Here is a 27,568-nt window from a genome sequence, read left to right as displayed (position 1 = left end):
AGTCTCACGTATCTAGACAAACCAAACAAATTAAAGTCAGCGCAATGTTGGAACTCTGTAAAGCTGCTTGACACGTTCACACAGCGCCACCTTGCGTTTTCAGCTAACAGGTTGTATTGTCATGTACCATTTGGTTTGTCCTCATTTTCATTCGTCTTCCATTTTCCGTTTCCTCTTCCTCCTTTTTTGTGCCTGAACACCTGTTGTTTGAAGATGCAACAGTCTTCCGTTGTGTGTTGTCAGGATCACAACTATGGTGCGCCCCCTCCCCCCACCCCACCCGCCTCCCCGCTCTCCCAAACCATCATTCCTCGCATGGAGCTCAACCCCGCCTCCCGCTACCATGACAATGCCACCAATGGCGGCCAGGAGGAGAACTCTGCCGACAGCGAAAGCTCGTCGGAGGAGGACGGGGCTGTGGCCAGCTGGTGCCACTGCAGCCTGACGCAGGACGGCTTCCTCATCAAGTGCGAGAGCTGCAGGTGAGATAAGGTGTTCCTGAATACACTCTGTTGATGTGTAGAAGTGCCGGATGATTTTATACGTTAGCTATATTAGTGTGCGTCACCTCTTCTATTTGTCTTACATGAATACACAGACATAGTATAAGTCATATATTGATATAGCAGATCTGCAATTTCCTGGTTGTAATATTCTTCTGTGATTTCAGGGGGCTGGACAGGAGGAAAGGACTGTATGGCCAACGCAGGAAACCAGAAAATGTATCAGGTATTGTGAAGGGTACTTGAAACAAACTGCATAACATACATCTTAATGTCCATCTTCCAAGTATGGAACACGCATACAGCCACAACATTAATGCTTTGGCAGTACGTACAGTTGAAGTCAGAAGTTTACATACACTTAGGTTGGAGTCATTAAAACTCGTTTTTCAACCACTCCACAAATTTCTTGTTAACAAACTATAATTTTGGCAAGTCGGTTAGGACATCTACTTTGTACATGACAAGTAATTTTTCCAACAATTATTTACAGACAGATTATTTCACTTATAATTCACTATCACAATTCCATTTAATCAGAAGTTTACATACGCTAACACGGAACCCAAACCGGCTGCGTGCGTGCGCCATCGTGCGTACATTTATTTTGTCCCCCCACACCAAACGCGATCATGACACGCAGGTTAAAATATAAAAACAAACTCTGAACAAATTATATTAATTTGGGGACAGGTCGAAAAGCATTAAACATTTATGGCAATTTAGCTAGTTAGCTTGCACTTGCTAGCTAATTTGTCCTATTTAGCTAGCTTTCTGTTGCTAGCTAATTTGTCCTGGGATATAAACATTAGGTTGTTATTTTACCTGAAATGCACAAGGTCCTCTACTCCGCCAATTAATCCACACATAAAACGGTCAACCAAATCTTTTCTAGTCATCTCTCTTCCTTCCAGGCCTTTTCTTCTCTTGACTTTATATTGCGATTGGCAACTTTCATAAATTGGGTGCATTACCGCCACTGACCTCGTTCGTCTTTCAGTCACCCACGTGGGTACCTGCTTCTATAAACCAATGAGGAGATGGGAGAGGCAGGACATTCAGCGCGATCTGCGCCAGAAATAGAACTGATTTCTATTTTAGCCCGTGGCAACACAGACGCTCGTTGGTGCACACGAGCAGTGTGGGTGCAATAATTGAATAACATAGACTTCTTTTGCAACGCTCGCACCCGCAACGCGGGTGGTGTAGTCAGCCTGTTAGTTGACTGTCCCTTTAAACAGCTTGGGAAATTCCAGAAAATGATTTCATGGCTTTAGAAGCTTCTGATAGGCTAATTGACATAATTTGAGTCAATTGGAGGTGTACCTGTGGATGTATTTCAAGGCCTACCTTCAAACTCAGTGCCTCTTTGCTTGACATCATGGGAAAATCAAAAGAAATCAGCCAAGACCTCAGAAAAACAAATAGAACTCCACAAGTCTGGTTCCTCCTTGGGAGCAATTTCCAAACGCCTGAAGGTACCACGTTCATCTGTACAAACAATAGTACGCAAGAATAAACACCATGGGACCACACAGCCGTCATACCGCTCAAGAAGGAGACGCGTTCTGTCTCCTGGAGATGAACGTGCTTTGGTGTGAAAAGTGCAAATCAATCCCAGAACAGCAGCAAAGGACCTCGTGAAGATGCTGGAGGAAACGGGTACAAAAGTATCTATATCCACAGTAAAACGAGTCCTATATCGATTAGTATGTGAAACTTCTGACCCACTGGGAATGTGGTGAAAGAAGTTAAATCTGAAATAAATCATTCTCTACTATTATTCTGATATTTCACATTCTTAAAATAAAGTGGTGATCCTAACTGACCTAAGACAGGGAATTTTTACCAGGATTAAATGTCAGGAATTGTGAAAAACTGAATTTAAATGTATTTGGCTAAGGTGTATGTAAACTTCCAACTTCAACTGTACATACATTTGGCCACTTGGCCTCAACCTCATGTAAATGCCGTGGACCAGTTTTCCTGGACACAGATTAAGCATAGGCCTGGACTAAGAAGATCAAAGGGGAAACTCTATTGAAGTAGCTTTTTAGTACTGGACTAGGCTTAATATTAGTCCGAGAAACCTAAGTGTTCACTGTTGACGGGCCAAGGTACCTGTGCATGCTCAAGTCTCTCTTGTTTCTAGTGGGCGAGAGCAGTGCCACGGAGAGCGGCGACGAGGAGGTGTCGCCCGCCACGGTGTCCTACACGGCCACACAGCACACGCCCACCAGCATCACGCTCACTGTCAACCGCGTCAAGCGGAACAAGTCCAAGAAGAGGAAGAAGAGCACGGAGAAGGCCCGCGGAACGCCCAAGGGCAAGAAGATCAAGGTTGGTACTAGGAAGCGAGGGCCCAATTAACACTGCAGAGTCCCACCTGTGTGCTAAATGCGAGGCATGCCAGGCAAAAGTGACGTGCTAAATGTAGTGCTAGTGGAAGGTGCCAGCCGCCACGTGGGCTAAATGTAGTGCTAGTGGAAGGTGCCAGCCGCCACGTGGGCTAAATGTAGTGCTAGTGGAAGGTGCCAGCCACAACGTGGGCTAAATGTAGTGCTAGTGGAAGGTGCCAGCCGCACGTGGGCCAAATGTAGTGCTAGTGGAAGGTGCCAGCCGCCACGTGGGCTAAATGTAGTGCTAGTGGAAGGTGCCAGCCGCAACGTGGGCTAAATGTAGTGCTAGTGGAAGGTGCCAGACCCACGTGGGCCAAATGTCGAGCTAGTGGAAGGTGCCAGCGGCCACATGGGCCAAATGTAGTGGTAGCAGCGGTAAGTGTTGACAAATGCCACACGAGCAAATTTTGAAAAGGGTCTGGGTGTGCAAATGCATAACTCGCAGCTAGTAAGAGGACCAAGATCGCAAAGTTTCCTGTTTAACTTGCTGAGAAGGCTGATCTGACCGTACTCGTATATGTAATTGATAGTTAGATCAGATGATACTTGTGACCGGAAAAAACTGAAGTGTTTTAATATGCACAAAGAGATGTTGTCAAAATGAACTTTAAAGAAAAAAGATCACAGGTAATTAGTGAGTAAAAATCGTATCAGGAAAATGACTACTTGGCACACCCCAGCTGAGTATGCCTATTATCGACCTCTAGAGGCCAAGATAGGAGTTGCAGTCGTTTTCTAGTGGCAGAAAGTTATTTTTGGTACATTATTTTAGATTAAACTCGGAAATGTCTAAATGTTGAATACAGACTGTCTGAAACTTTGTGTTAAAGTTGTGAGTGGACTCTGAAATGTGGTCAAAACGTTGCGTAAACAAGTGTCTGTCTTTACAGGCCTTCAGAGAGGGTTCTAGAAAGTCCATGAGGATGAAGGTAAGATTCATTCATTCCTGAGGATCTGTTTAGTTATATACCAATGTATACTACTACACATTTGAACTTCACAGCGTTAGTGTACAGTGGCTTGTGAAAGTATTCACCCCCTTGACATTTGTCCTATTTTGTTGCCTTATAACCTGGAATTAAAATATATTTTTGGGGGGATTTGTATTATTTGATTTACACAACATGCCTACCACTTCGAAGATGCAAAATATTTTTCTTTGTGAAACAAACAAGAAATAAAAMAAAAAAACAGAACTTGAGCATGCATAACTATACACCCCCCAAAGGCAATACTTTGTAGAGCCACCTTTTGCAGGAATTACAGCTGCAAGTCTCTTGGGATATGTCTCTGTAAGCTTGGCACATCTAGCCACTGGGATTTTTGCCCATTCTTCAAGGGAAAACGGCTCCAGCTCTTTCAAGTTGGATGGGTTCCGCTGGTGTACAGCAATCTTTAAATCATACCACAGATTCTCAATTGGATTGAGGTCTGGGCTTTGACTAGACCATTCCAAGACATTTATCTGTTTCCCCTTAAACCACTTGAGTGTTGCTTTAGCAGTATGCTTAGGGTCATTGTCCTGCTGGAAGGTGAACCTCCGTCCCAGTCTCAAATCTCTTGAAGACTGAAACAGGTTTCCCTCAAGAATTTCCCTGTATTTAGCGCCATCCATCATTCCTTTAATTCTGACCAGTTTCCCATGGGGATGGTATTCTCGGGGTGATGAGAGGTCTTGGGTTTGTGGGTTTCCTTGATGGCTAAAAAGCAATATTTTAGTCTCATCTGACCAGATACCTTCTTCCATACGTTTGGGGAGTCTCCCACATGCCTTTTGGCGAACCACAAACGTTTTTGCTTATTTTCTTCTTTAATCAATGGCTTTTTTCTGGCCACTCTTCCATAAAGCCCAGCTCTGATTGACCGTCATCTTGAACTTCTTCCATTTTCTAATAATTGCGCCATCAGTTGTTGCCTTCTCACCAAGCTGCTTGCCTATTGTCCTGTAGCCCATCCCAGCCTTGTGCAGGTCTACAATATTATCCCAGATGTCCTTACACAGCTCTCTGGTCTTGGCCATTGTGGAGACGTTGGAGTCTGTTTGATTGAGTGTGTGGATAGGTGTCTTTTATACAGGTAACAAGTTCAAACAGGTGCCGTTAATACAGGTAATGAGTGGAGAACAGGAGGGCTTCTTAAAGAACAGGTCTGTGAGAGCTGGAATTCTTACTGGTTGGTAGGTGATCAAATACTTATGTCATGCAATAAAATGCAAATTAATTACTTAAAAATCATACAATGTGATTTTCTGGATTTTTGTTTTAGATTCCGTCTCTCACAGTTGAAGTGTACATATGATAAAAATGACAGACCTCTACATGCTTTGTAAGTAGGAAAACCTGCAAAATCGGCAGTGTATCAAATACTTGTTCTCCCCACTGTAGATAAAATGAATCACTAACCTTTGATGATCTTCATCAGATGACACTCATAGGACTTCATGTTACACAATACATGTATGTTTTGTTCGGTAAAGTTCATATTTATATCCAAAAATCTGAGTTTACATTGGCGCCTTACATTCAGAAGTCACAAAACATTCTTTGATTTTGCAGAGAGCCACATCAATTTACAGGAATACTCATAATAAACATTGCTAAAAGATACAACTGTTATGCATGGAATTTTAGATGCACTTCTCCTTAATGCAACCGCTGTGTTAGATTTCAAAAAAGTTTACGAAAAAAGCAAACCCATACAATAATCTGAGTCGGCGCTCAGAGCCCAATCAAGACACAAATATAGCCGCCATATTATGCAGTCAACAAAAGTCAGAAGTAACAATATAAACATTCACTTACCTTTGATGATCCTCATCAGAATGCACTCGCAGGCATCCCAGTTCCACAATAACTGTTCGCTTTTGTTCGATAATGTCCATTTATGTCCAAATTCTTCCTTGTTGTTCTAGCGTTCAGTACACTTTCCAAACTCACGACGCGCGGGCAGGTCCAGCAGAAAGTACTGACGAAAAGTTTAAAAAGTTATATTACAGTCTGTAAAAACATGACAAACGAATTATTGAATCAATCTTTAGGATGTTTTTAACATAATTCTTCAATAATGTTCCAACCGGAGTATTCCTGTGTCTTCAGAATTGCGATGGAACAGAGATCTTTCTCACGTGAACGCGCATGGTCACTTCATGACAGACCTGACTCATTCCTCTCTCCTTCGGCCCCACTAAACAGTAGAGGCATCAGACAAGGTTCTAACGACTGTTGACATCTAATGGAAGCCTTAGGAAGTGCCAAATTACCAATATCCCACTGTATCTTCAATAGGAGCTGAGTTGAAAATCGACCAACCTCAGATTTCTCACTTCCTGGTTGGATTTTTTTCTCAGGTTTTTGCCTGCCTGATGAGTTCTGTTGTACTCAGACATCATTCAAACAGTTTTAGAAACTTCAGAGTGTTTTCTATCCAAATATTTACTGATAATATGCATATTCTAGCCTTTATGGCTTTGTAGCAGGCCGTTTACTCTGGGAATGCTTTTCATCCGGACGTGAAAATACTGCCCCCTACCCCAAAGAAGTTAACGTGTAAATATTTGTATGAACATAACAAGATTCAACAACTGAGACATAAACTGAACAAGTTCCACAGACCTGTGACTAACAGAAATGGAATAATCACTAACCTTTGATCTTCATCAGATGACACTCATAGGATTATTATTATTTGACCATGCTRGTCATTTATGAACATTTGAACATTTTGGCCATGTTCTGTTATAATCTCCGCCCGGCACAGCCAGAAGAGGACTGGCCACCCCTCCTAGCCTGGTTCCTCTAGGTTTCTTCCTAGGTTTTGGCCTTTCTAGGGAGTTTTTCCTAGCCACCGTGCTTCTACACCTGCATTGTCTTGCTGTTTGGGTTTTTAGCCTGGGTTTCTGTACAGCACTTTGAGATATCAGCTGATGTACGAAGGGCTTATAAAATAAATTTGATTGATTGATTGTGTCCCTGAACAAAGGGGGGGGGGGGGTCAAATCAAGTGTAAAGTCAGTATCTGGAGTGGCCACCAGCTGCATTAAGTACTGCAGTGCATCTCCTCCTCATGGACTGCACTAGATTTGCCAGTTCTTGCTTTGAGAACACTGACATTCCTGTCTTGCAGGAAATCACGCACGGAACGAGCAGTATGGCTGGTGGCATTGTCATGTTGGAGGGTCATGTCAAGATGAGCCTGCAGCAAGGGTACCACATGAGGAAGAGCATGTCTTCCCTGTAACGCACCGTGTTGAGATTGCCTGCAATGACAACAGCTCAGTCCGATGATGCTGTGACACACCGCCCCCAGACCATGACGGACCTTCACCTCCAAATCGATCCCGCTCCAGAGTACAGGCCTCGGTGTAACGGTCATATAATAGAGAGATAGACCATCACCCCCATGTGAGACAAAACCCACCGTCAGTGAAGAGACTTTTGCCAGTTGTCTGGTACAGCGACGGTGGGATTGTTTCCATAGGCGACGTTGTTTGCCGGTGATGTCTGGTGAGGACCTGCCTTACAACAGGCCTACAAGCTCTCAGTCCGCCTCTCTCAGCCTATTGCGAACAGTTTGAGCACTGATCGAGGGATTGTGTGTTCCTGATGTAACTCGGGCAGTTGTTGTTGCCATCCTGTACCTGTCCCGCAGGTGTGATGTTCAGATGTACGATCCTGTGCAGGTGTTGTTACACGTGGTCTGCCACTGCGAGGACGATCTGCTGTCTGTCCTGTTTCCCTGTAGCGCTGTCTTAGGTGTCTCACAGTACGGACATTGCAATTTATTGCCCTGGTCACTCTGCAGTCCTCATGCCTCCTTGCGCATGCCTAAGGCACGTTCACACAGATGAGCAGGGACCCTGGGCATCTTTCTTTTGGTGTTTTTTCAGAGTCAGTAGAAAGGCCTCTTTACACGGAACCCAAACAGGCTGCGCTATCGTGCATAAAATGTATTTTGTCCCCTTACACCAAATGCGATCACGACACGCAGGTTAAAATATCAAAACAAACTCTGAACCAATGACATTAATTTGGGGACAGGTTTGAAAAGCATTAAACATGTATGGCAATTTAGCTCGTTAGCTTGCACTTGCTAGCTAATTTGTCCTATTTGCTAGCTTGCGTTGCTAGCTAATTTGTCCTGGGATAATAACATTAGGTTGTTATTTTACCTGAAATGCACAAGGTCCTCTACTCCGACAATTAATCCACGCATAAAACGGCCAACCGGATCGTTTCTAGTCATCTCTCCTCCTTCCAGACTTTTTCATCTTTGAACTTATATGGTGATCGGCATCTAAACTTTCATAGTATTACCACGACTACCGGCAAAACAGTTCGTCTTTCAATCACCCACGTGGGTATAACCAATGAGAGATGGAACGTGGGTACCTGCATCTATAAACCAATGAAGAGATGGGAGAGGCAGGACTTTCAGCGCGATCTGCGTCAGAAATAGAAAGGAGTTCTATTTTAGCCCTTGGCATCCTAGACACTCATTGGCACTCGCAATAATTAAATAACATATATTTCTAATGTATTTTGCGATGTGTCGGTCTGGTCAGCATGTTAGTGTTCTAAGTTTTCATAACTGTGACCTTAATTGACTTCCGTCTGTAAGCTGTTAGTGTCTTAACGACCGTTCCACAGGTGCATGTTCATTAATTGTTTATGGTTCATTGAACAAGCATGGGAAACAGTGTTTAAACCCTTTACAATGAAGATCTGTGAAGTTATTTGGATTTTTACGAATTATCTTTCAAAGACAGGGTCCTGAAAAAGAGACGTTTATTTTTTTTGCTGCGTTTATATTCTGAGATCATGTGACACTTAGATTGAACACAGGTGGACTAATTATGTGACTTCTGAAGGTAATTGGTTGCACCAGATCTTTTGGTTGCACTACTTTTCCGTAGTGATTTTTTTGTTGAAACAAGTTATTTTTCATTTCACTTCACCAATTTGGACTATTTTGTGTGTCCCAATTACATGAAATCCAAATAAAAACCCATTTAAATTACAGGTTGTAATGCAACAAAATAGGAAAAATGCCAAGGGGGATGAATACTTTTGCAAGGCACTGTATGGGGGGGAAGACTAAACGTTGTCATCAGTGCCACTTTGTGTTGCACCAGGAATCTATTGAGTGACCTATGTTCCATTGGCCATAACACAAAGACACCAATCACCTTATTATGACATGGTGCAGGTGATCTAGAACACAGTGCATTACCCAGACACCCACCCATGATAACACATGGGTTTCTAAACACTTTGACATGGTATGATTCCAAAGCAAGAAGAAACACGTTGTAGACCTGAAATTGTCATTTTTGAAAGAGTCTTAGAATGAAGGTGAATTTAAAAAATGTTTTAAGTATATTTATTTTTAACACGACACTGCTCTGAAGTAAACACTCTCCTCCCACCCTCCCCCAGAACTCCACGACGGAGGCCAGCGCGGTGGACGAGACTACAGCGGAGGGCTGGGAGAGCCGCATCCGCCAGTGGACGGACCAGTACGAGGAGGCTACAGCCAACCAGTACAGCGCCGATGTCCAGATGCTGCTCCAGCTGCACCGTGCCGTTACCACCGAGGGCGTGGCGAGTGAGACTACCTCACCGGCCCAGGTCACCGCCTCGGCGGACGCCATGGACACAATTAACCGTACAGAGCTGGCGTGCAACAATACGGTGCTGGGCTCTCAGATGCAGTTACAGCTGGGGCGGGTGACGCGTGTGCAGAACCACAGGAAGGTCCTGCGGGCGGCAAGGGATCTAGAGCCAGACACCCTGATCATCGAGTACCGGGGCAAGGTCATGCTGAAACAGCAGTTTGAGGTCAACGGACACTTCTTCAAAAAGTATGCATTCTCTGAAATAAGGCAAAATATTCATACGATGTGGAAGAATTGTGTTAAACTGCACCATTGTTTAAAAAATGTTTTATGGAGGAAATGTATGCTGTATTCAGTATAAACATTAGCACTGTAAAATATTATGCAAAAATGCACATTTGGACATTATTTTGACTTTTTTTTTAGGCCCTACCCCTTTGTGCTGTTCTATTCCAAATTCAACGAGGTGGAGATGTGCGTGGACGCGCGGACGTTTGGGAATGATGCACGCTTCATCCGGAGGTCCTGCACGCCCAACGCAGAGGTCAGCCATCTTGGTTTTGTTTGTTTGTTTTCTTCAAGAAAAGCATTGGGTGCATCTCAATCGTCTCTCCCTCTCCTCATCTCCGGTCGTTAGTTCAGTTCACTCATCTCAGGTGAATTTAGGTCAGTCAATCAATCAAATGTATTTATGAAGCCCTTTTTACATCAGCAGATGTCACAAAGTGCTATACAGAAACCCAGCCTAAAACCCCAAACAGCAAGCAATGCAGATATAGGTCTCACCTATCCAGATCTCTGACGTCAGCGTAGATGAAGGAAAGGAGATTAGGAGAGCAGGCCACTCAGGACTATTGAGACGCACCCTTCTAGAGGGAAATGGATACAGTTATGATTATATCTCCTAGATAGAAGACACGCCTCTGTCTCCTCTCCAGGTTCGGCATATGATCGCCGAGGGCATGATCCACCTCTGTGTCTACGCTGTCACGCAGATCCCCAGAGAAGCAGAGGTCACCATCGGCTTTGACTATGACTTCAATAGCTGGTCAGTGTCAATTATATCTATAAAGACCTTTTTACATCAGCAGTTGTCACAAATCACACAAGACTGTTTCTCTCGTCTGTCTCTTGACTCCAAAGTGTCCAGCATTTTTGGGGTTTAGAAAAGTATGATCAAAATCCTATTTATTATCATTATTACAGTAACTATAAGGTGGACTGTGCCTGCCACAAGGACAACCAGCAGAACTGCCCTGTGCAGAAGCATAACCTGAACCCRCGCGAGACCCTAGGCTGCCCCGGCACGGGGTCGCTGCCCCCACCCTCCCAGCTCCCAGGGCACACGGGGGCAGAGACGCGGCGGCGGAAGGCCCGGCGGAGAGAGATAGAAGGGTCAGGTGGCGGCCCAGGACCGGGCGGGATGTCGGACGACAGTAACCAGCCGCCCGAGGAGAGTGGTGAGGTCCGGGAGACGCTGCAGGGCAACGGCAGCCTGGGCAACAGCGATGTTGAGGTGTGTGTGAATCTTGGTGCAAAGGTGTGTGTGTGTGTGTGTATACAGGCAGTTAATGTTGAGGTGTGGCAGTTTGTAATGGAATGTGGTGCTGTCCCACTAAGACACATGGGGGTGTATCCACTGTGCAGTGAAAATGTCCCACATTTATCATTCACAATGTGTATGTGTGTTACAGGAGGGCCTCCTCAAGCAGGAGGAAGGAGAGGAGGGCGAGCTGGACCAGAACGGAGTCCTCATCTCCAGTAGACAGGTATATGCTGCCTAAATCATCGCTTTGACATCATTTCCTGTCACACTGACCAACCCACTGTCATAATATGGAATCATAGTATTAGTCTTCAGTTCGTAATCCACCCTCTCTCTCTCTGTAGAAGAGGACGTCTACCACAGAGGGCATAGATGAGCCCAAACAGGAGGGCCTGGAGTGCGAGGAGTGGAGCAGAGGGAATCCCACGGGGAGTAACCCCACACCCCACCAAGCAGGGCTGGGGATAAGCACCCGTCGTGCAACTTACGCCACTGTGAGTCGGACTCCCCCCCCCCCCCCTTAGCGCCACATTGTCTTTTTGAACTTTGTGTCCAATTATCCCATTTAATTTATCCCTAAACAGAATCTCCCTCTCGGTCTCCAGGAACCCTCCTCAGCAGCCGACGCAGACAAGACCCAGACGTCCGCCGCTCCCCTCCCGGCCCCCCTTGCTCCCCCCAAGCCTCCCCCGGCCCGCTCCTCCAAGCCCCGGCCTAAGAGCCGTATCTCGCGCTACCGCTCCAGCTCGTCACAGCGTGCCCGGCGCCAGCGGCAGGCCCTGGCCCAGCAGCAGGCGGCCCTGGAGCAGGGGGCGGCGGCTGAGATGCAGGAGAGCCCCCTGGGGGCCCCTGGTTCAGAGCTGGGCCTGGTGGACGGAGCACTGGGAGTTGGGCAGGTCTTAGACGGAGAAGGCCTGAGTGCTCTGAACAAGGGCAACCTGCCCAAGACCAAGAAGGTGAGAGGGATGGGCCTGGCTTCCAACCACCTTTTTTGGGGATTTAATCATTATTATTAATTGACCCTTTATTAAACCAGGAGAACTCTTTTGAGGTTAAGAACCTCTTTTTCCTTGCTGAATTACAGATGTATAGGCTAATATCAACACAATACATATATCACACACAAACTTGACAATTTGTCCCTAAAAAGTCTCCCCCCACCCTCCAGTATCTGGTGACAGAGTGGCTGAATGACAAGGTGCTGGACAAGGCAGCCCAGCAGGAGGTGCCCACGGTGGAGCGGCAGCTGCGCATCACCACCGACCCCACGGTGCTGGCCACCACCCTCAACATGCTGCCGGGCCTGACGGCCTCGCCGCTCATCTGCACAGCGCCCAAGCACTACGTGCGCTTTGGCTCGCCCTTCAACCCCGAGCGCCGGCGCCGGCCCGTCAGCGTGGACGCAGCCTACGGCTCCTTCAAGAAGGTACCGGTGGAGAGAGACAGAGTTGTGGGAGTTGTCATAAAGTCGGTTAGGGGTTCAATGGAGAATAGGGTAGATGGGGAATGTAGTGTAATGTGTAGCAGGTGCTCGAGAGGGAGGGGGCTGTTGGTCTCCTTTCCCCTAAAGTGTGCACTTGTTCACTTCCCTTCATAAATGTGAAAAAGTTTCAGTATATTGTCTCAGGCTGATATCTATTTGTATCTGTGTTCAGAGATGGATCCAACAGGCCCAGTGCGAGAGTGGGCCGTGCTCGGGAGGCCTGGAGGACGGCACCGAGTCCACCTCCTCTCACCAAAGTAACAGCAGCAGCTCCACCCCCAACCCTTTCAAAGCAGGTATCTACCGCTTTTTTAGTCTGTTCACTGTCTACTAACAAGTCTAGTAGTGTTTGTAATCTAGTACAGATCTGATTTCGAATTCGTTTTAGGCTGGGTTTGCACTTTTGGAACTTTTCTATTGGTTCCACTGCAACATCCAAACTCAATTAAGCACAGATACAATATTTGAAAGGATTTTTAATAGTTTTTTGAAGCCACGTCTGGTGTAGTGTTCTTGCAGTTGGAGGTTATTTCAAATTGATCTCAAAATAAATGTTGATTCAACATAGATTAATAACCAATTGTTTTACCTACTTTGTCCTAATTAGTCAACCATGCACGTCATTTAATTTTAAATTAACTTAACACCAAATGAAGATCCTTTTAATCATCGGCATACGCTGACACCTGTCACAGCAGATAATCTGAGGCTATTGCTTTCTTTCCGCTCGCCGCTAAAAAGAACTGGCGGCACCCCCCAAGAAGCGGCGGTCCATTTACGGCCCGGAGTCGGAGGCGGCTCCACCACTTCCCGGCTCAGAAGAACACAGTCTGCTACTGCGGCCCCTGTCACCCATCACGCCCCCATTGCCCTCAGACCACCCCCTACTCAGCCCCGCCTCCTACGCCGCCCCCGCGCTGCTGGGTCGTTACGGCGACGAGGAGCACCGGCTGTCCAATGGTTATTCACCGCTGCCCTCGCTGCCCACCAGCCGCTGCAACACGCCGCTGCAGTTTGAGGTACTGGGGACACGGAAAACGCCCCTAGAACACACACAGACACAAATATGACATACTGAAATACACACACACACACACACATACAAAACGATGGGCCACCCGAACAGGAAAATTCAGCATTGAACTACAGTGCATATACATGGTTGTTTTCACTGTGCTACCTATCTGTTTGTAGTGGTATTTAATGTGTCTCTCCCTCTTTCCTACCCATCCAGAACATATCGTCTCCAGAGGCCTCTCCTGTGCACAGGCCGGAGTCCATCTCTCCAGAGGTACGTACCCCACAGACCCAGAGCAGCTGTCAGAGCACTGAAGCCAGGGCTAGATGACTTTCACTTTAGTCTCACGGGACAGGGAACACGGGCTGGTGAGGGCAGTTTTGTGTCAGTGTTCATCTTGTAACTCTGTTCTCCTCTGCTCCACCTATAGCCGTGCCTGCGGCCAGACTTTGACGCCCAGTGCTGCGCCCTGCAGTTTCCAGACCTCTCCCTGTCCTCGGGCCTGGAGAGCCCCGTGCCCGCCATGTCGGATGACTTCACTCTCCTCTCGGCAACGGGGCCTCCTCCCGACACACAGGGGCCGCTTACCCCCTTGGCACCGGGTACCCCGTCCGAGTCGGCCCAGCAGGCCAGAGAGCAGAGCTTCAGGACGGAGTTCAACCTCATCTACACCTGCTCCCCGCTCAACGCCAACCTGGGAAACCTCGCCCCCGCTGCCCCCACCGACAGGCGCATCAGCCAATCAGAGGGAAGCTATTCCCCGGCCGAGTCCTTCTACAGCACCGTGAGTGGCCAGGGGATCCTGGCGGAGGCGGGGTCTGACTCGCTGTCGCCCTACGGCGAGCCGCACTATGGCGGCAGCTACCCGGATGGCGGCACGCCACCCCACCACACCAGCAACCCACCACAGAAGAAGAAGGCAAGTCCTCCAACTCGCTCAGCTTCTTCCTGCTTTAGTTTTTTCCCCCCTCAGAAATTAAACTGTTAATGAAGATATTTCTGTTCGAATTACATTCCCACATGGGGGTACAATAGGTAGGTCATTTGTGGAAGTAGTGCCTACATGCTTATTGGTATAAAGTCTGAATTTGAGTAGAGAGTGATATTGAGACTGGTATGAAATTTTAAAGGATACTCAGTCATTGTGTGGTCTTTACTTGCTTTGTGTTTTCTATTCACTATGTGTCAAATAGATCAATTGGTCTCAGTGACTCCACATCAAGATAATTAAATCAAAATAGACCTGGGGTAATTATTTTCCAGAAAGGCTACATCGGTTTTTTTATTTTGACAAATTGTTACATTTATCTTTTCTATTGTCTGTCAGTTGGATGCATGGACTTTCAGCTGTCTTTAGAAAGGAATAATACGGGACTTCTAGAATGATTTCCACATTTCTCTTTATGTGTACTGTCTCCTACTGCAGCTAGCCCAACAGGTTGTGTTGTCCACCCTGTCACTCCCCCTATGCTCCTCCTGAAACCTTTGCCAAGTCTTTCTTCCACTGTTTTTTCCAAGGCAGAGGGCCATCCTGCAAACCATTAGTCTGCTGACAGGACAGCCAGATTACCAGGCTATAGCAGTAAGACGTGAATACAAGACAGTACAAAATATGGTGAATATTTCCATACGACCATTTAGAAGTGTGCATGTAAATATTGTTTTGCATTTGCATACAAACCCCACCCCCGTCCGCCAAACCCCCCCCTTCTCCAAAAACGTACCATGAGTATCATCAATTTATCTAAACATCCATTTATCTAAACATCTCTATATCTAAACATCCATTTGTCTAAACATCTCTATATCTGAAACATGGTCACCCCATCGGCTCGGAGTGCCATACAATGAGGCTGATGGTTCATGATATCATCTTCAGCCTGGCGAGGTTGGGCCAGGCCTTGCTGGCTTCACTGGCCATTTGTCTACGGTCCACCTCATCCATAGTTCTGTCCTCCTGTGCCTGCATCCTCTTTCACCAGCCTTGACCCACACCCAAGTCAGATCATACCAGCAGTATGGCCAATTCCCATCTAAGAACCATACTAGCCGCCCTTCAAGAGGCACCCCTAAGGGTCCAAGGACAATCAGAAGGCCCATAAAATAAGCCTTTGGAGCCTGAAGCTGTTCTAAGGGCCCAATTGGAATCAAAAGGCCCTAACAAATACAGTAGTCCTCAGATCCCAAGATCCTAGTGCGTGGCCATTCTTCAAGTCCTAAGGCCCTGATGGCAACCCTATGGGTATAGGTGGGGCCCCCTGAGTGCCTCCCCTACCCTTCTCTCCGCCCTCTTTTGGTTCAGCTCACCGCACCCCGATAGCCCTGATATCGGACTGTCTATTCAGCCAGCCTGCTCCATATCTCTCACCCCCCATAGCCCTGGACCCTCCTTAAGTCTCCTGCCTTTGCCATGACAACATTCCGCCGGACTGTTCTCGCTCATTGTCTTTGAGTGTGGCTGAATGTACCGGACTGTTCTCTCTCTCATTGTCTCTGAGTGTGGGTATGTGTACCGTAGTGGGTGTGGGTATATGTACCGTAGTGGGTGTGGGTATATGTACTGTAGTGGGTGCTCTGTGGTTTTGTTTACATTGTGTTCCTAGTTTTCGTGTCTGACCTCACAGTAGTTGCTTTGTGTGATGTTTCATTTGACGATGATGATGACAATGACCAGTTGCCTGTGCTGATGTTAGATGTTTGACCATTACTAACTATCCATAAAGCACAGAAAAGCTTCAAAAGCAAACAGAAGGTTGGTGCGTGAACATGATTGCTTCCCGATTCTGGTAATGGCACTGATACCAATACTCTGGTAAAAAATGTATTGTGGTTACCATTCAGCAGGTGGTTGGTCCCAACACTGTAAGGACAGAGTGCTGAAGCTATACTGGATTGATTCTTTGTCTTTTGTCATATGACTCGTTCCAATGGTCATCCCTCCCAAGGTATAGTTTGTTTTGCACCTATCAACTTCAGATAACCACGCGAGGATGAGGTTGACCAATCATAGAACAAAATAGAACTTCCAGGATGGTAGAAGTATTAAATCGTTGAYCAATGCTGGTTGCTCATCCGGTTAAAAGGCTCTACAGTCTTCTCAATGGATCCGACAGAGATTAGTTTGCGTTGCTCTCTACATTACGTAGTTCTACGTACTTTTGTGCTGCTGAATTTTTGGAACGCCACTCAAACGGAGCTTGGTAGCTCTATTTGCGTAGACTGCGACGTCACTGTGGAGAGCCCTTTAGGGTTTGGGAACATTTAGGATGTTTGGTCTTTTGGACAATCAGTTGGTAACATGTAAGCGAACGTACATTCAAGGTAGAGTCGTCTTAATAGTTGATATGATGCATGACGTTGTCTGTCCATACCGCTCTGGTGATTGATAACGGGTGTCGCAATGCAACCAGTGGTATTGTGTGACACCATGGCGTGTGTAACCTCATGGCACTAAGCCTGTACATATGGCTGACTAGGAGTGGTTCTTTTCCCGCAACTCCTCGACTCCTCAGGTGTCTCTGCTGGAGTACCGTAAGAGGAAGCAGGGGAGCAGCAGGGACCCTGAGCACGGGGGCAGCTCCCTGGGCACCCCCACCCGCCTCGGCTCCGTCTGTGCCAGCGCCGAGTCCCCCAGAGGCCCCCATTCCCTCCACTTGCAGCCCTCGTCCTCCCCCCACAGCTCCTTCTCCTCCCCCACCCACTCCTCCATCCCCCAGATAGAGGAGGTGAGCCCCCCAGATAACCACCACCACACCACCACCTCCCACGCCCTGGGACCACCACAGCAACAGCAGCCCAGGGATCAGGAAGGCACCAGCCAATGGTAAGACTAGATATCGCTGCCACACCACATTCTCTCACAGTACTTTGTTCCCTGTCACTGTTTTCAGACATATTCATCTTTGCTGTCTCACCTTTTTTATGTTGTGGTGTTGACTGGTGTTTGAGACTATTTGCTTGGTAAGGTGGGACCATTAGCAACCTGAGCCCCGTGCGGTGTCTCCAGACATAGAAATCATCTAAACATAAACCCCTAGTGTGATTGAACGTACTGTACATGACGGTGTTGGTGTTGTGCATTGATCCAGGATGGTGCCCACGACAGTAGAGCGGCTGAGGGAGGGCCAGGGCGTCTTAGAGCGGGTACTGAGGGGCTCCCTCAAGATGGACCGCATGCTGAAGAGGACGGATGGCTCGGCTGCTGACAAGGACCTTGGTACTGTACTCGTTTTCACTACCAGTTTTTCTCGTTTTCACATGAATGTGGCGTAGTAGAAAGTTCAGACCAGATGTCCTTGTCTTTGTCTGAAATATAGAAATATAGACATCTAGGTGTGTTTAGGCTAAAGTCCAGGTTTGTGTTGTCTGAAATGTAGATATCTAGCCTAGTTTGAAACAGACAGTTGCTGAGTTCAGAGGTTTCAGGGAATGTGCATGCATGTACCATCTGTTCTCCTGTTAAGTTTGTGTCCTGTTGTGTGTTATCCCAGATGCAGACCGGTATGAGATGCAGACAGTTCCCCTGGCCTCTCCCATGAAGAGCCCACAGAGATACAGCCCGTCTGTCTACACTCACCAGGTATTGTCCTACGTCATTTGTGAGAATGTAGTGTTTTGTCTGGGCTGGTTCTTGTTTTGTCTGGCCAGCGGTGTAATAATTTCTTAAAAACAGCTAGCGTTTCTGTTGGACAGGCTCAGCAAACTGGGAGACACCTACCTCAATCTGTCCCAATAGAAACGCTAGAATAAAAAGAAAATACATTTTGTAACGGTTTTGATTACACCTGGTTTTTTKKGGGGGGGGGGTTTAATTTGTTTGAGGTGTGTACTGGGTGTCAGGTTAATTATAAGTAATTTGTGTGTTTTGTCATTCTAAGGTGCAGCCCCCCTTATCGGAGAGCCAACATCAGACAGTGGACAGTCCGACCTTCCTTCAGCAGAGCGCGTCCTCTCCATTCCATGGCTCCTACAGCCCCTCGGCCCCCCTTCCCTCAGTTCAGGGCTTCTACCCTCGCCTGTCTCAAGACCACTCGCAGCATCATCCACAACAGCCCCTCAACTCCCCATCCTCCTTCCCCAACCAGACCACCTCCTCTGCAGACTCAGCCCTATGTGGGGCTTCCAGACCACCGGGAGGCGCTCTGCACCAGTCGAGCGGCAGCAGCAGTATGGACGGGTCCCACACGTACAGCGCCGGGAGTCAGCTAAAAGCCAGCCTCTTGAACAGCGGGTTGTCAGGGTCTCCTACCCCTGTCTCCAGGGCTCACGGCAACCCTAAAACAGACTTGGGCGCCAGTGTGGCGGGGAACCACACCTCCAGACTGAGCCAGCAGCTGGCGTCCCGGGGCCTGAAACCAGGCAGCCCCGGGCAGACGGTGCTGCAGGCCGGCTCCAGGCTCCTGGCGGCCACCGCCGGCCAACACTACCCGCAACGCGGGGCACCACTCAGTCCGTTCCAGCACCCCCCCATACAGGGGCCGGGAGTAAGGACACAGTCAGGAAGCTTTTAGGATGTTGTGTTTGTGTGTGTGTTTTTGCGTGAGAGTGAGTGAAATGGTGTACCTCCTCTCCTAAACCCTCTGGAGAAACTAGGCTTGGGGATATGTACAGACCTCCGAGGAGCCACGACTCTGCTTCTTGTATGCTTCTTGTATTTCTCCATATTTTCTGTCTTTCTTTTTGCGGAAAACAATTTACTGTGTTCTGCATCTAGCTAATCGAGGAACTTCAACACCCTCAAGGAATCAATGGAAAAAGAGGAAGAAAATACATGTTCAACAAAAAAGAGAAATCATTTGTAATTTGAAATTACCCTGACATGAACAGACTGTGTAAAACAGGCTAAGTAGATGGTGAAACTCAACCATGAGTATCTGTACAAAGTGTTTTTGTTTTTGAAGAAATGTACCTGTTGTTTTGGTACCTGGTTTGATAATGCTGAGATGGCAGCAGAGATTTTGTTGAGGTAACTTTTTGTTATTTGGCCAGCAGCAGGGTCAGTCCTGCAGTATACACGTGTTTAGTTTGGAAAGGGTAAACGATACCAGCAAGAGCGTGTGTGTGCATCATCCGTTAGAAAGATGCAGAGAGGGTGGCAGTGATGAGCTCCCTAAAAATCATTCCATATGATTTCCAACTTTTTGTGTAATATGTTTTTCTGAAAACTCTTGATCTGTATTTCACTGTTTGATTTTCTTCCCCACTTGACTGTTTTGATTTGCTATATTACTACTTCACAGTAGATTTGCTATGTTGTACTTGAGTCAAACAGATCTTGTAAATCATGGTGCTGCAGATGTTTTCGTTTTAAGTTATTTAGTTAAATCCAGTTGTGTTTCCCACAAATCGGTTGATTCAACTCGCCATCTGTAATTTGGAATCAAACTTTTGCCAGAAATGCATCCTAGTAATCGTTAAAACCTTTTTGTGCTGGAATGCAGCGACAGAGTGAGAAGTAAGAAGAATATATATATATAATTTTTTTTACTCCGTTGTTGGGTTTGTCGTCTCGTTTGAATCCTGTCGGATTATTTTTATCAAATGTATTGAGAATATATTTTTTCTCTCCTTCTGACCATTCCTTGCATTCCGTATGCCACCTAAGAAAACAGGAGGATGGTTTGAACGGTATAAAAAAAAAAAGCTGCTGTGTTCTCCTTATTTGTTGCTGCTTCAAGAAGTCTCACTTTCCACAGAATGCTGTACCCCCATTTTATTAGGGTTCTTACCAACTGAATACTAAACAAAAATATGAAAATCACAACGCAAAATTAGTCATGTGCCATGACCACAGCATTGGGACTTTTAATCAACGTTAAATGACATTGCTGATGCAGGCTGGGAGTTGTATTACCCTAGTGACAGGAAGATGGAAATCGTTCGGACTGGACGTTCTAATTTGGTTGGGAGTAAATGTCTTTGGGGTCCCAGGAACCACACTGGTGCTTCAGACAGAGGGACGGGCCAGCTTGACCAGACACTTGACCGTTCTTCTTATTGCCTCATCCACAGACGTAAGGTACTCACTTGTTACATGAATGTTTGACAGAAGACTTCTGAGAAATGTCACCCAAAATTACCAGCACCTTAAGTAAAGAAATAACCCCTAAAATGAAACAAAAATGACAATGTATGAACATGTGTACTTGTATAAAATGTGTTAAACTGTAAAAAGAGAAATCTAGTACACTAAATTTGCCGCATGATATTTCTTTTCTGGGACTGACCGATGGTCGGATTGGGATGATTAGGTCTGTTGACAGTCTTTCTTTTTACTCTTCACTTTCGACTCCCAGAGAAACTGGACACTGCATTTTTGAGGGGGGGGAATGACGTTTAACTTGTTTTTGTTTTATTTTTTACACAACATAGTGGTGACTATGTGGATTCCCCCATCCAAAAGATAAAAAAGCAGAAGAGATGTAATGCATTTTCATAATAAAATACTGATGATAATGTATTTAGAAAAATTGCCATGTTGATATTTCATGCACTAAGGTATGGTACCCGTTCCCAAAAACCGGTTGAAGAAATAGTGAACATTTCTTTACACATTATGTAACACTGCCATGTTTTGTTTGAAATAATTGATTATATACTGTACACACAGTGACGTGAACGGTGAAATAGCTCCATAGCCTGACAAACCAATTTGTAAGTCGCTCTGGATAAGAGCGTCTGCTAAATGACTTAAATGTAAATGTAAACCAGTCGACGGGTGAGGCTATGGAGTCGCCCTGTAAGGATGAGTGAACTCCAGTCAAGCTTTCTGCTGAGCAATTCATCACTGACAGTTGTGTGAAGTTACACGCTCTGCCATGCACAGCTCAAATCTCAGTGCGGGTGAAGTCGCAAAGCGTTTGCGGAGCCTGTAGAGTGTAAATCCAGCCTAGGTTTGTGAAGTTGACCGATGGCGCTCTCGCTTCCTCACATTGAAAACATAGCGGTCTGCGACATACAGAAGACTGAACACCTACGAAGGAACCGATAGGAAAATATCACGCATATAACTATAGACCTTTGTAACACTGCATGGTAATGAAGGGTATCTGGTTGAGATTTGAGGGCCACATTCGGGCAGTGCCGGGTAATGGCGTCGACATCTAGAAGCACGCCGTTTGTCTTGTGGCTTGTCACGAGGTCAAATCAAACTTTTATTTGTCACATGCTTCGTAAACAACAGGTGATACAATATTGACATATGGTCAGAGTCCTCATCAAACTACTCAATTGGTCGCTTACGCCTCGATCACACCGACAGTCATGGCATTTTGGTACACCAGAAGTACATTCATTTCTAATGGAACGCTGAGTTTGCTTTGCAGAATTGCAGAGGCAGTTACAGTGTGTTCTGTGTGATGCATACATTGGATTTATCGAACGTATGCGTCAAACTGCGTAGACTGCTTGACAGAAATGGTAGCAGAAAGTTCATGTTGAACTTTTGTTGCACACAAATCAAATTTTGCGCAAGACACTATCGGTGTGATCAAGGCGTTACACCTCAATCACACCTTTATTTTTTGTTTGACCTTTAACTATGTTAATCATTGTGTAAAATGGTACGCGGCATCATCTGGATATGTGTGCAACAAAAGTTAAACATTCACCTTCTGCTACCATTTATGTCATGCCGTCTACGCATACGAGTTGATGCATACGTTCGACAAATCGAATTTATACAGAAAGCACTGCAACTGCCTCTTCAATGCTGCATGGCAATCACAGCTTTCCATTGGAAATGAATGTACTTTTTGTGTACCAAAAAACAATGACACTGTCGGTGTGATCAAGATCAGTGGTCACTAAAGTAAGGAGAGGAGGGCAGGAAGCTGAGCAATCATATTGGGATGATGGGATACTACTGTACAGTCAGAGTATGTTGCTACTTTTTATGGTACTTGTGTTTGAGAATCTATTGGAATTTGAATCTATGCCCATTTGGAATCCGTGCCAATTGAGGTCCTTCTGTCCCACATTTTAATAACATTAACACACACACACACACATTTATTGAAACGAAGGACGAAACTTTTGGAGTTGGGTCGTTCAATTTGGGAATTGGTTCCTTCTTTGATTGAACAAGTTGACAAATTGAAGGTTGGATGTGGTCTGTTCTCTGCATGGTAACTACTTAATTGAAGAGGTTGTCCACAGCCAGAGTCTTGCGATCGTGTATTTTGACTGTAGGGGGGCATAGGTGTCTGTCTGCCTTCACCAGATCCAGCTGTAGGCTTGACACTCCACCTCCGGGAACTCCTTATAAACCACGCGGTAGCCACACTCCGTTGGAACCCGCTGGCACTTGTTGGGCCATGTTGTAGGTTTCATCGGTCTGGGGATATGAACGAAAAAAGACGTGTGATATTGGCAAAAACGGAATTCATGTTTGGTTTATATATTTGACTTGCATACTGTCACTAATTTGGTCCGTTTACTCACGAGAGACAGAAGTAGCCATTTTCGTGGTCGGTAGCACTTGTTACAACCCCTGTAGAAGGTCTGCCCAGGCTCAAACGAAACCTCTTTGTAGATACACGGACCTGCAGTCAATGAATACAGAGAACAATTGATAACGGTACAGGTTGTTACATTGCACTTTCAACTGTAATCTGGCTATGGCATGCACAAATGCAAGGATTTGCAGATACACTCACGAGAGATCTACGTGATCCCAAACTATACTGGCCAGCATTACTTCAGCTGGCCAGTAGAGGGAGATGTTATATTAAACTGTTGAACGGTAAAGCCTTCCACACTAAAGAGGTGACCCAAACTTGAGAAATAGATTCATTCAATGTACACTACCAGTCAAATGTTGACACACCTACTCATTCAATGATTTTTCTTTCTTTTGACTATGTTCTACATTTTAGAATAACAATGAAAACTATGAAATAACACATGGAATCATGTAGTAACCCAAAAAATGTGTCAAAATATATTTTATATTTGAGATTCTTCAAAGTAGCCACCCTTTGCCTCGATGACAGCTTTGCACACTCTTGGCATTCTTGCAACCTGCTTCATGAAGTAGTCAACTGGAATGCATTTCAATTAACAGGTGTGTTTTGTTAAAAGTGAATTTGTGGAATTTAATGCATTTGAAACAAATCGGTTGTGTTTTACATTTACATTTAAGTCATTTACCAGACGCTCTTATCCAGAGCGACTTACAAATTGGTGCATTCAGTGACAAGGTAGGGGTGGTATACAGACGATAGCCCTATTTGGTAAAAGACCAAGTCCATATTATTGCAAGAACAGCTCAAATAAGCAAAGAGAAATTAGAGTCCGTCATTACTTTAAGACCGTAAGGTCAGTCAATCCAGAACATTTCAAGAACTTTTAAAGTTTCTTCAAGTGCAGTCGCAAAAAACATCAAGCGCTATGATGAAACTGGCTCTCATGAGGACCGCCACAGGAAAGGAAGACCCAGAGTTATCTCTGCTGCAGAGGATAAATTCATTAGAATTACCAGCCTCAGAAGTTGCAGTCCAAATAAATGCTTTACAGAGTTCAAGTAACAGACACATCTCAAAATCAACTGTTCAGAGGAGACTGTGTGAATCATGCATTCATGGTCAAATTACTGCAAAGAAATCACTACTAAAGGACACCAATAATAAGAAGAGACTTGCTTGGCCCAAGAAACACGAGCAATGGACATTAGAACAATGGACATCTGTCCTTTGGTCTGATGAGTCCAAATTTGCGATTTTTGGTTCCAACCGCCGTGTCTTTGTGAGACGCAGAGTAGGTGAACGAATGATCTCCACATGTGTGGTTCCAACCATGAAGCATTCTGCAGCGATACGCCATCCCATCTGGTTTGTGCTTAGTGGGACTATCATCTGTTTTTCAACAGGACAATGACGCAACACACCTCCAGGCTGTGTAGGGGCTATTTGACCAAGAAGGAGAGTGATGGAGTGCTGCATCAGATGACCTGGCCTCCACAATCACCCGAACTCAACCCAATTGAGATGGTTTGGGAGGAGTTGGACCGCAGAGTGAAGGAAAAGCAGCCAACAAGTGCTCAGAATATGTGGGAACTCCTTCAAGACTGTTGGAAAAGCATTCCAAGTGAAGCTGGTTGAGAGAATGCCAAGAGTGCAAAGCTGTCATCAAGGCAAACGTTTCTTCTACTTTGAAGAATCTCAAATATAAAATATATTTAGATTTGTTTAACACTTTTTTGCTTATTACATGATTCCATATGTGTTATATCATTGTGTTGATGTCTTCACTATTATTCTACAATGTAGAAAATAGCAAAAATAAAGAAAAACCCTTAAATGAAAGAACTTTTGACTGGTACTGTGTATGAAAATGCATTATCACATTTAATTTATGGTACAATCTTTATCTAGGCTGATTTGTTGAGGTTTTCTGGTCATTTCTGGGGTTATGTTGAGTAGTTTGTTTTGTCAAGTCACTTCAATTGATGGAAGAAATGTGTGTGAAATGTTTCTATTTCTATTAACAGAGCCAAACTAGATTTTTTTATAGGGTGAAAATGTTTATATTTTACCCAAACCAGATTAGATTATTTATAGGGTTATAATGTTTCTATTTGATCCAAGACAAATTAGATTTATAGGGTTTTCTACTTTCTTTCTTTCACACCAAGGTAGAACGGAACACATACAAGCCCCTTAAAATAAGGAATTTATTGTCTTCAGGGGAGAAATTACTAAACATCTTACTGTGTTAAAATGACTCTTCAGAACTTTTGTAGAATTTCAGCCAGTAGGTTTGAAAGTGAGCCAAAACGGGTCCCTGTTTTTTGTCTACTACGTCATTAAATTGTGTACATGGTCATCCATTTAGTTTATGTTACGTCTTAAATATGTTACGAATCTAATTCGTACAATATGTTACAAATTTGTTGTGCTTAATATCTCGGACTGCCTCTTCCAATAGCTCAGATTCTTAAAAACAGACAACTCTTACCTGTGCACCAAAGGATGAATGGCAAGTTACCAGAAACATGTTACCCTTCTCTAGTAGTAAACCAATGTGCTACCGAGAACCATAACAGGTTCAGAACCCTTTTTTTTTGTTCCAGGTAGAACCTTTTTATGAAAGGATTCTTAAAGGGTTGTTTGTTGGGTAAAATGTTTGTAACCAAAAAAGGTTCTCCCGCAGCGACACCTGAAGAACCCTCCATTAACCCTTTTTTCTAAGAGAGTATTTAATCAAGGTTGTACTTCACCTGCGAGTCTGTAGATCGCTGCCTGGGTCACTTGACAAGTCCAGATGAGACTTAGGGACAGACACAAAGCCCAGAGACAGACTAAACATGCTGGGTCCAAATGCACGTCTCATCTACGCCATGCCGGCCCAACTCCACTCCAAAAATTCACAAGAAAAAAGAAACAAAGAAATCTCTCTGAGGAAGAAGCAGGTCTTCACACTCCACTAACCTCCCGACAGCAGATGCTAATCGAGGGGAGTGAGTGAACATGTATGTTTTAGTGAGAGAGCGTGAGCGCCGGAGGTCGGTTTGTGAAGAAGCTGGGAACAGGTTCTTTAAGCGAGGGGGGGACCAGATGGTTCGTCTGAGCCCTGTCAGTGTGTGGAGGTCTTAATTCTCACTGCTCAGCAATCCCTCACTCCAGATGACCTTTATACCCTGTCCAACACCTGCTCTGACAGCCAAAGTACCGCACAGCGAAAAAAGAGAGGGAGAGAGCAAGAATGGGGGGAGAGGGTGGGACTGAACAGACATTTCTGTGCTTGTTTCTTTCCTCCCTCCTTTTCCACTCCTGTCTGTTCCATTCCACTCCTGTCTGTTCCATTCCTGTCTGTGCCATTCCACTCCTGTCTGTGCCAGGGAGCACCCCACACCCCCGAAGATGTTGTGGGGGTGCTGAGGAGTACTTTTCTCAGCTCAAACAGGAGTAATAAAGGCCTAGTGCACACATTTATTTTTTAATCAGGGGGTGCTGCAGCACCCTCCGCACCCCTACTTCCCGCTACTATGCCCCCATCCCTCATTGTCTGGCTCGCTCATCTCCATTCTGGAGCACTCTCGCTCTGGGTCGACTGGGGTATTGGTACATCTTGCTCCATCTTGCTCTTGCTCTGGGCAAAGCGAAAAGTTCCACWAAATATCTTGATATTTCTTCTGACTCATTGGGTTTATATGAGCAAAGCACAGCTTCCGGAATCGTAACGCTAGGTGTGGAATGTGGACCGCTTAGTTTCAGGAATGTCCTGTGGGTGTCTGTGCCGGTGGAGTGTTTAGTACTGTAACACGCTGGGTTGCTTCTTCACATGAAAAACACGACAACACACACACACACACTCAGCCAACCACAGCTGGGGTCTTACGTGGGAATAGGCTGTCTTGTACCTCTATCTCTCGTCACTGCCACGCTCTGAATAACAATCACTCAGACGGGAAACTCTGGAGAGCTAACAGACGGAACGGGAACAACAGCCCCTCCGTAAACTAACCCAGTCAACATGACTCAACCCCTTTTTCAATCCCTCCATTCAAGTCGGGGACATGGGTGGCTCCTGACCTGTTTTTTTGGCCACATTAAGTAGTGTTTATTCCCATTTCCCACCCAACATCCTAACCAATAATTAGCAACAATCCTACCTTCTGGCCCGACCTCAAGATCTTTGAAAATGATCTAAGCTAGGAGGGTACTTGGCTATATACTGTATGTGCATTGCCGGTGATGTTGTTAAATGTGTCAGTTTTTAATGAGGAGAACCTCCTCCATGCACTCACTGTGTCAGTAGAGCCATTACATAACTGGTTAATTATACCAGCTGATGAAACCCGCTGTCTCATTTTATCTTGTTGTGTCATCCAACCAGTCTCCAGAAAGAGAACCAGTAGATGCATACAAATCAAATCACATGCACCGAATGCAACAGGTCTAGTAGACCTAACTGTGAAATGCTTACTGACGAGCCCTTAACCAACAACGTAGTTGGTTTTTTTAAGAAATAAAATATTTGCAAAAAATACAAATGAAAAAAATGTG

At 45.4% G+C, this 27,568-nt stretch overlaps 1 protein-coding gene and 1 long non-coding RNA gene across 7 annotated transcripts in view; one reads left to right on the top strand and one right to left on the bottom strand.

Annotated features, from left to right (window-relative positions):
- The window catches only part of LOC111970471 (histone-lysine N-methyltransferase SETD5), a 41,341-nt gene extending 20,320 nt beyond the window's left edge, over positions 1-21,021 (top strand). For 2 of the 6 annotated variants that reach the window (XM_023997226.2, XM_023997228.2), the window contains exons 4-24: positions 214-482; positions 671-729; positions 2,656-2,843; positions 3,793-3,831; positions 9,337-9,761; positions 9,942-10,059; positions 10,454-10,563; positions 10,722-11,031; positions 11,210-11,284; positions 11,406-11,555; positions 11,646-12,017; positions 12,230-12,487; positions 12,717-12,840; positions 13,286-13,563; positions 13,779-13,835; positions 13,993-14,481; positions 15,085-15,177; positions 17,075-17,385; positions 17,651-17,778; positions 18,053-18,141; positions 18,440-21,021. In XM_023997226.2, coding sequence (XP_023852994.1) covers positions 214-482; positions 671-729; positions 2,656-2,843; positions 3,793-3,831; positions 9,337-9,761; positions 9,942-10,059; positions 10,454-10,563; positions 10,722-11,031; positions 11,210-11,284; positions 11,406-11,555; positions 11,646-12,017; positions 12,230-12,487; positions 12,717-12,840; positions 13,286-13,563; positions 13,779-13,835; positions 13,993-14,481; positions 15,085-15,177; positions 17,075-17,385; positions 17,651-17,778; positions 18,053-18,141; positions 18,440-19,072 — 4,575 coding nt within the window. In that variant the 3' untranslated portion in view covers positions 19,073-21,021. The remainder of the gene's footprint in view (positions 1-213; positions 483-670; positions 730-2,655; positions 2,844-3,792; positions 3,832-9,336; positions 9,762-9,941; positions 10,060-10,453; positions 10,564-10,721; positions 11,032-11,209; positions 11,285-11,405; positions 11,556-11,645; positions 12,018-12,229; positions 12,488-12,716; positions 12,841-13,285; positions 13,564-13,778; positions 13,836-13,992; positions 14,482-15,084; positions 15,178-17,074; positions 17,386-17,650; positions 17,779-18,052; positions 18,142-18,439) is intronic. The other 4 variants (XM_023997230.2, XM_023997229.2, XM_023997231.2 and 1 more) reach the window with 4 other exon arrangements.
- Positions 21,022-21,054: 33 nt separating this feature from the next.
- Positions 21,055-26,078, bottom strand: LOC111970473 (uncharacterized). Its single transcript, XR_002878122.2, has 3 exons — positions 25,780-26,078; positions 23,004-23,104; positions 21,055-22,896 (listed from the first exon to the last, which is right to left on the bottom strand). It is a non-coding gene; the product is annotated as an uncharacterized lncRNA (long non-coding RNA).
- Positions 26,079-27,568: the final 1,490 nt, after the last annotated feature.

Source organism: Salvelinus sp. IW2-2015, linkage group LG11 (assembly GCF_002910315.2).
Source record: "Salvelinus sp. IW2-2015 linkage group LG11, ASM291031v2, whole genome shotgun sequence".
NCBI lineage: Eukaryota > Metazoa > Chordata > Actinopteri > Salmoniformes > Salmonidae > Salvelinus > Salvelinus sp. IW2-2015.
Note: the sequence above shows the minus strand (reverse complement) of the source record. Positions and strands in the feature narration are given on the sequence as shown.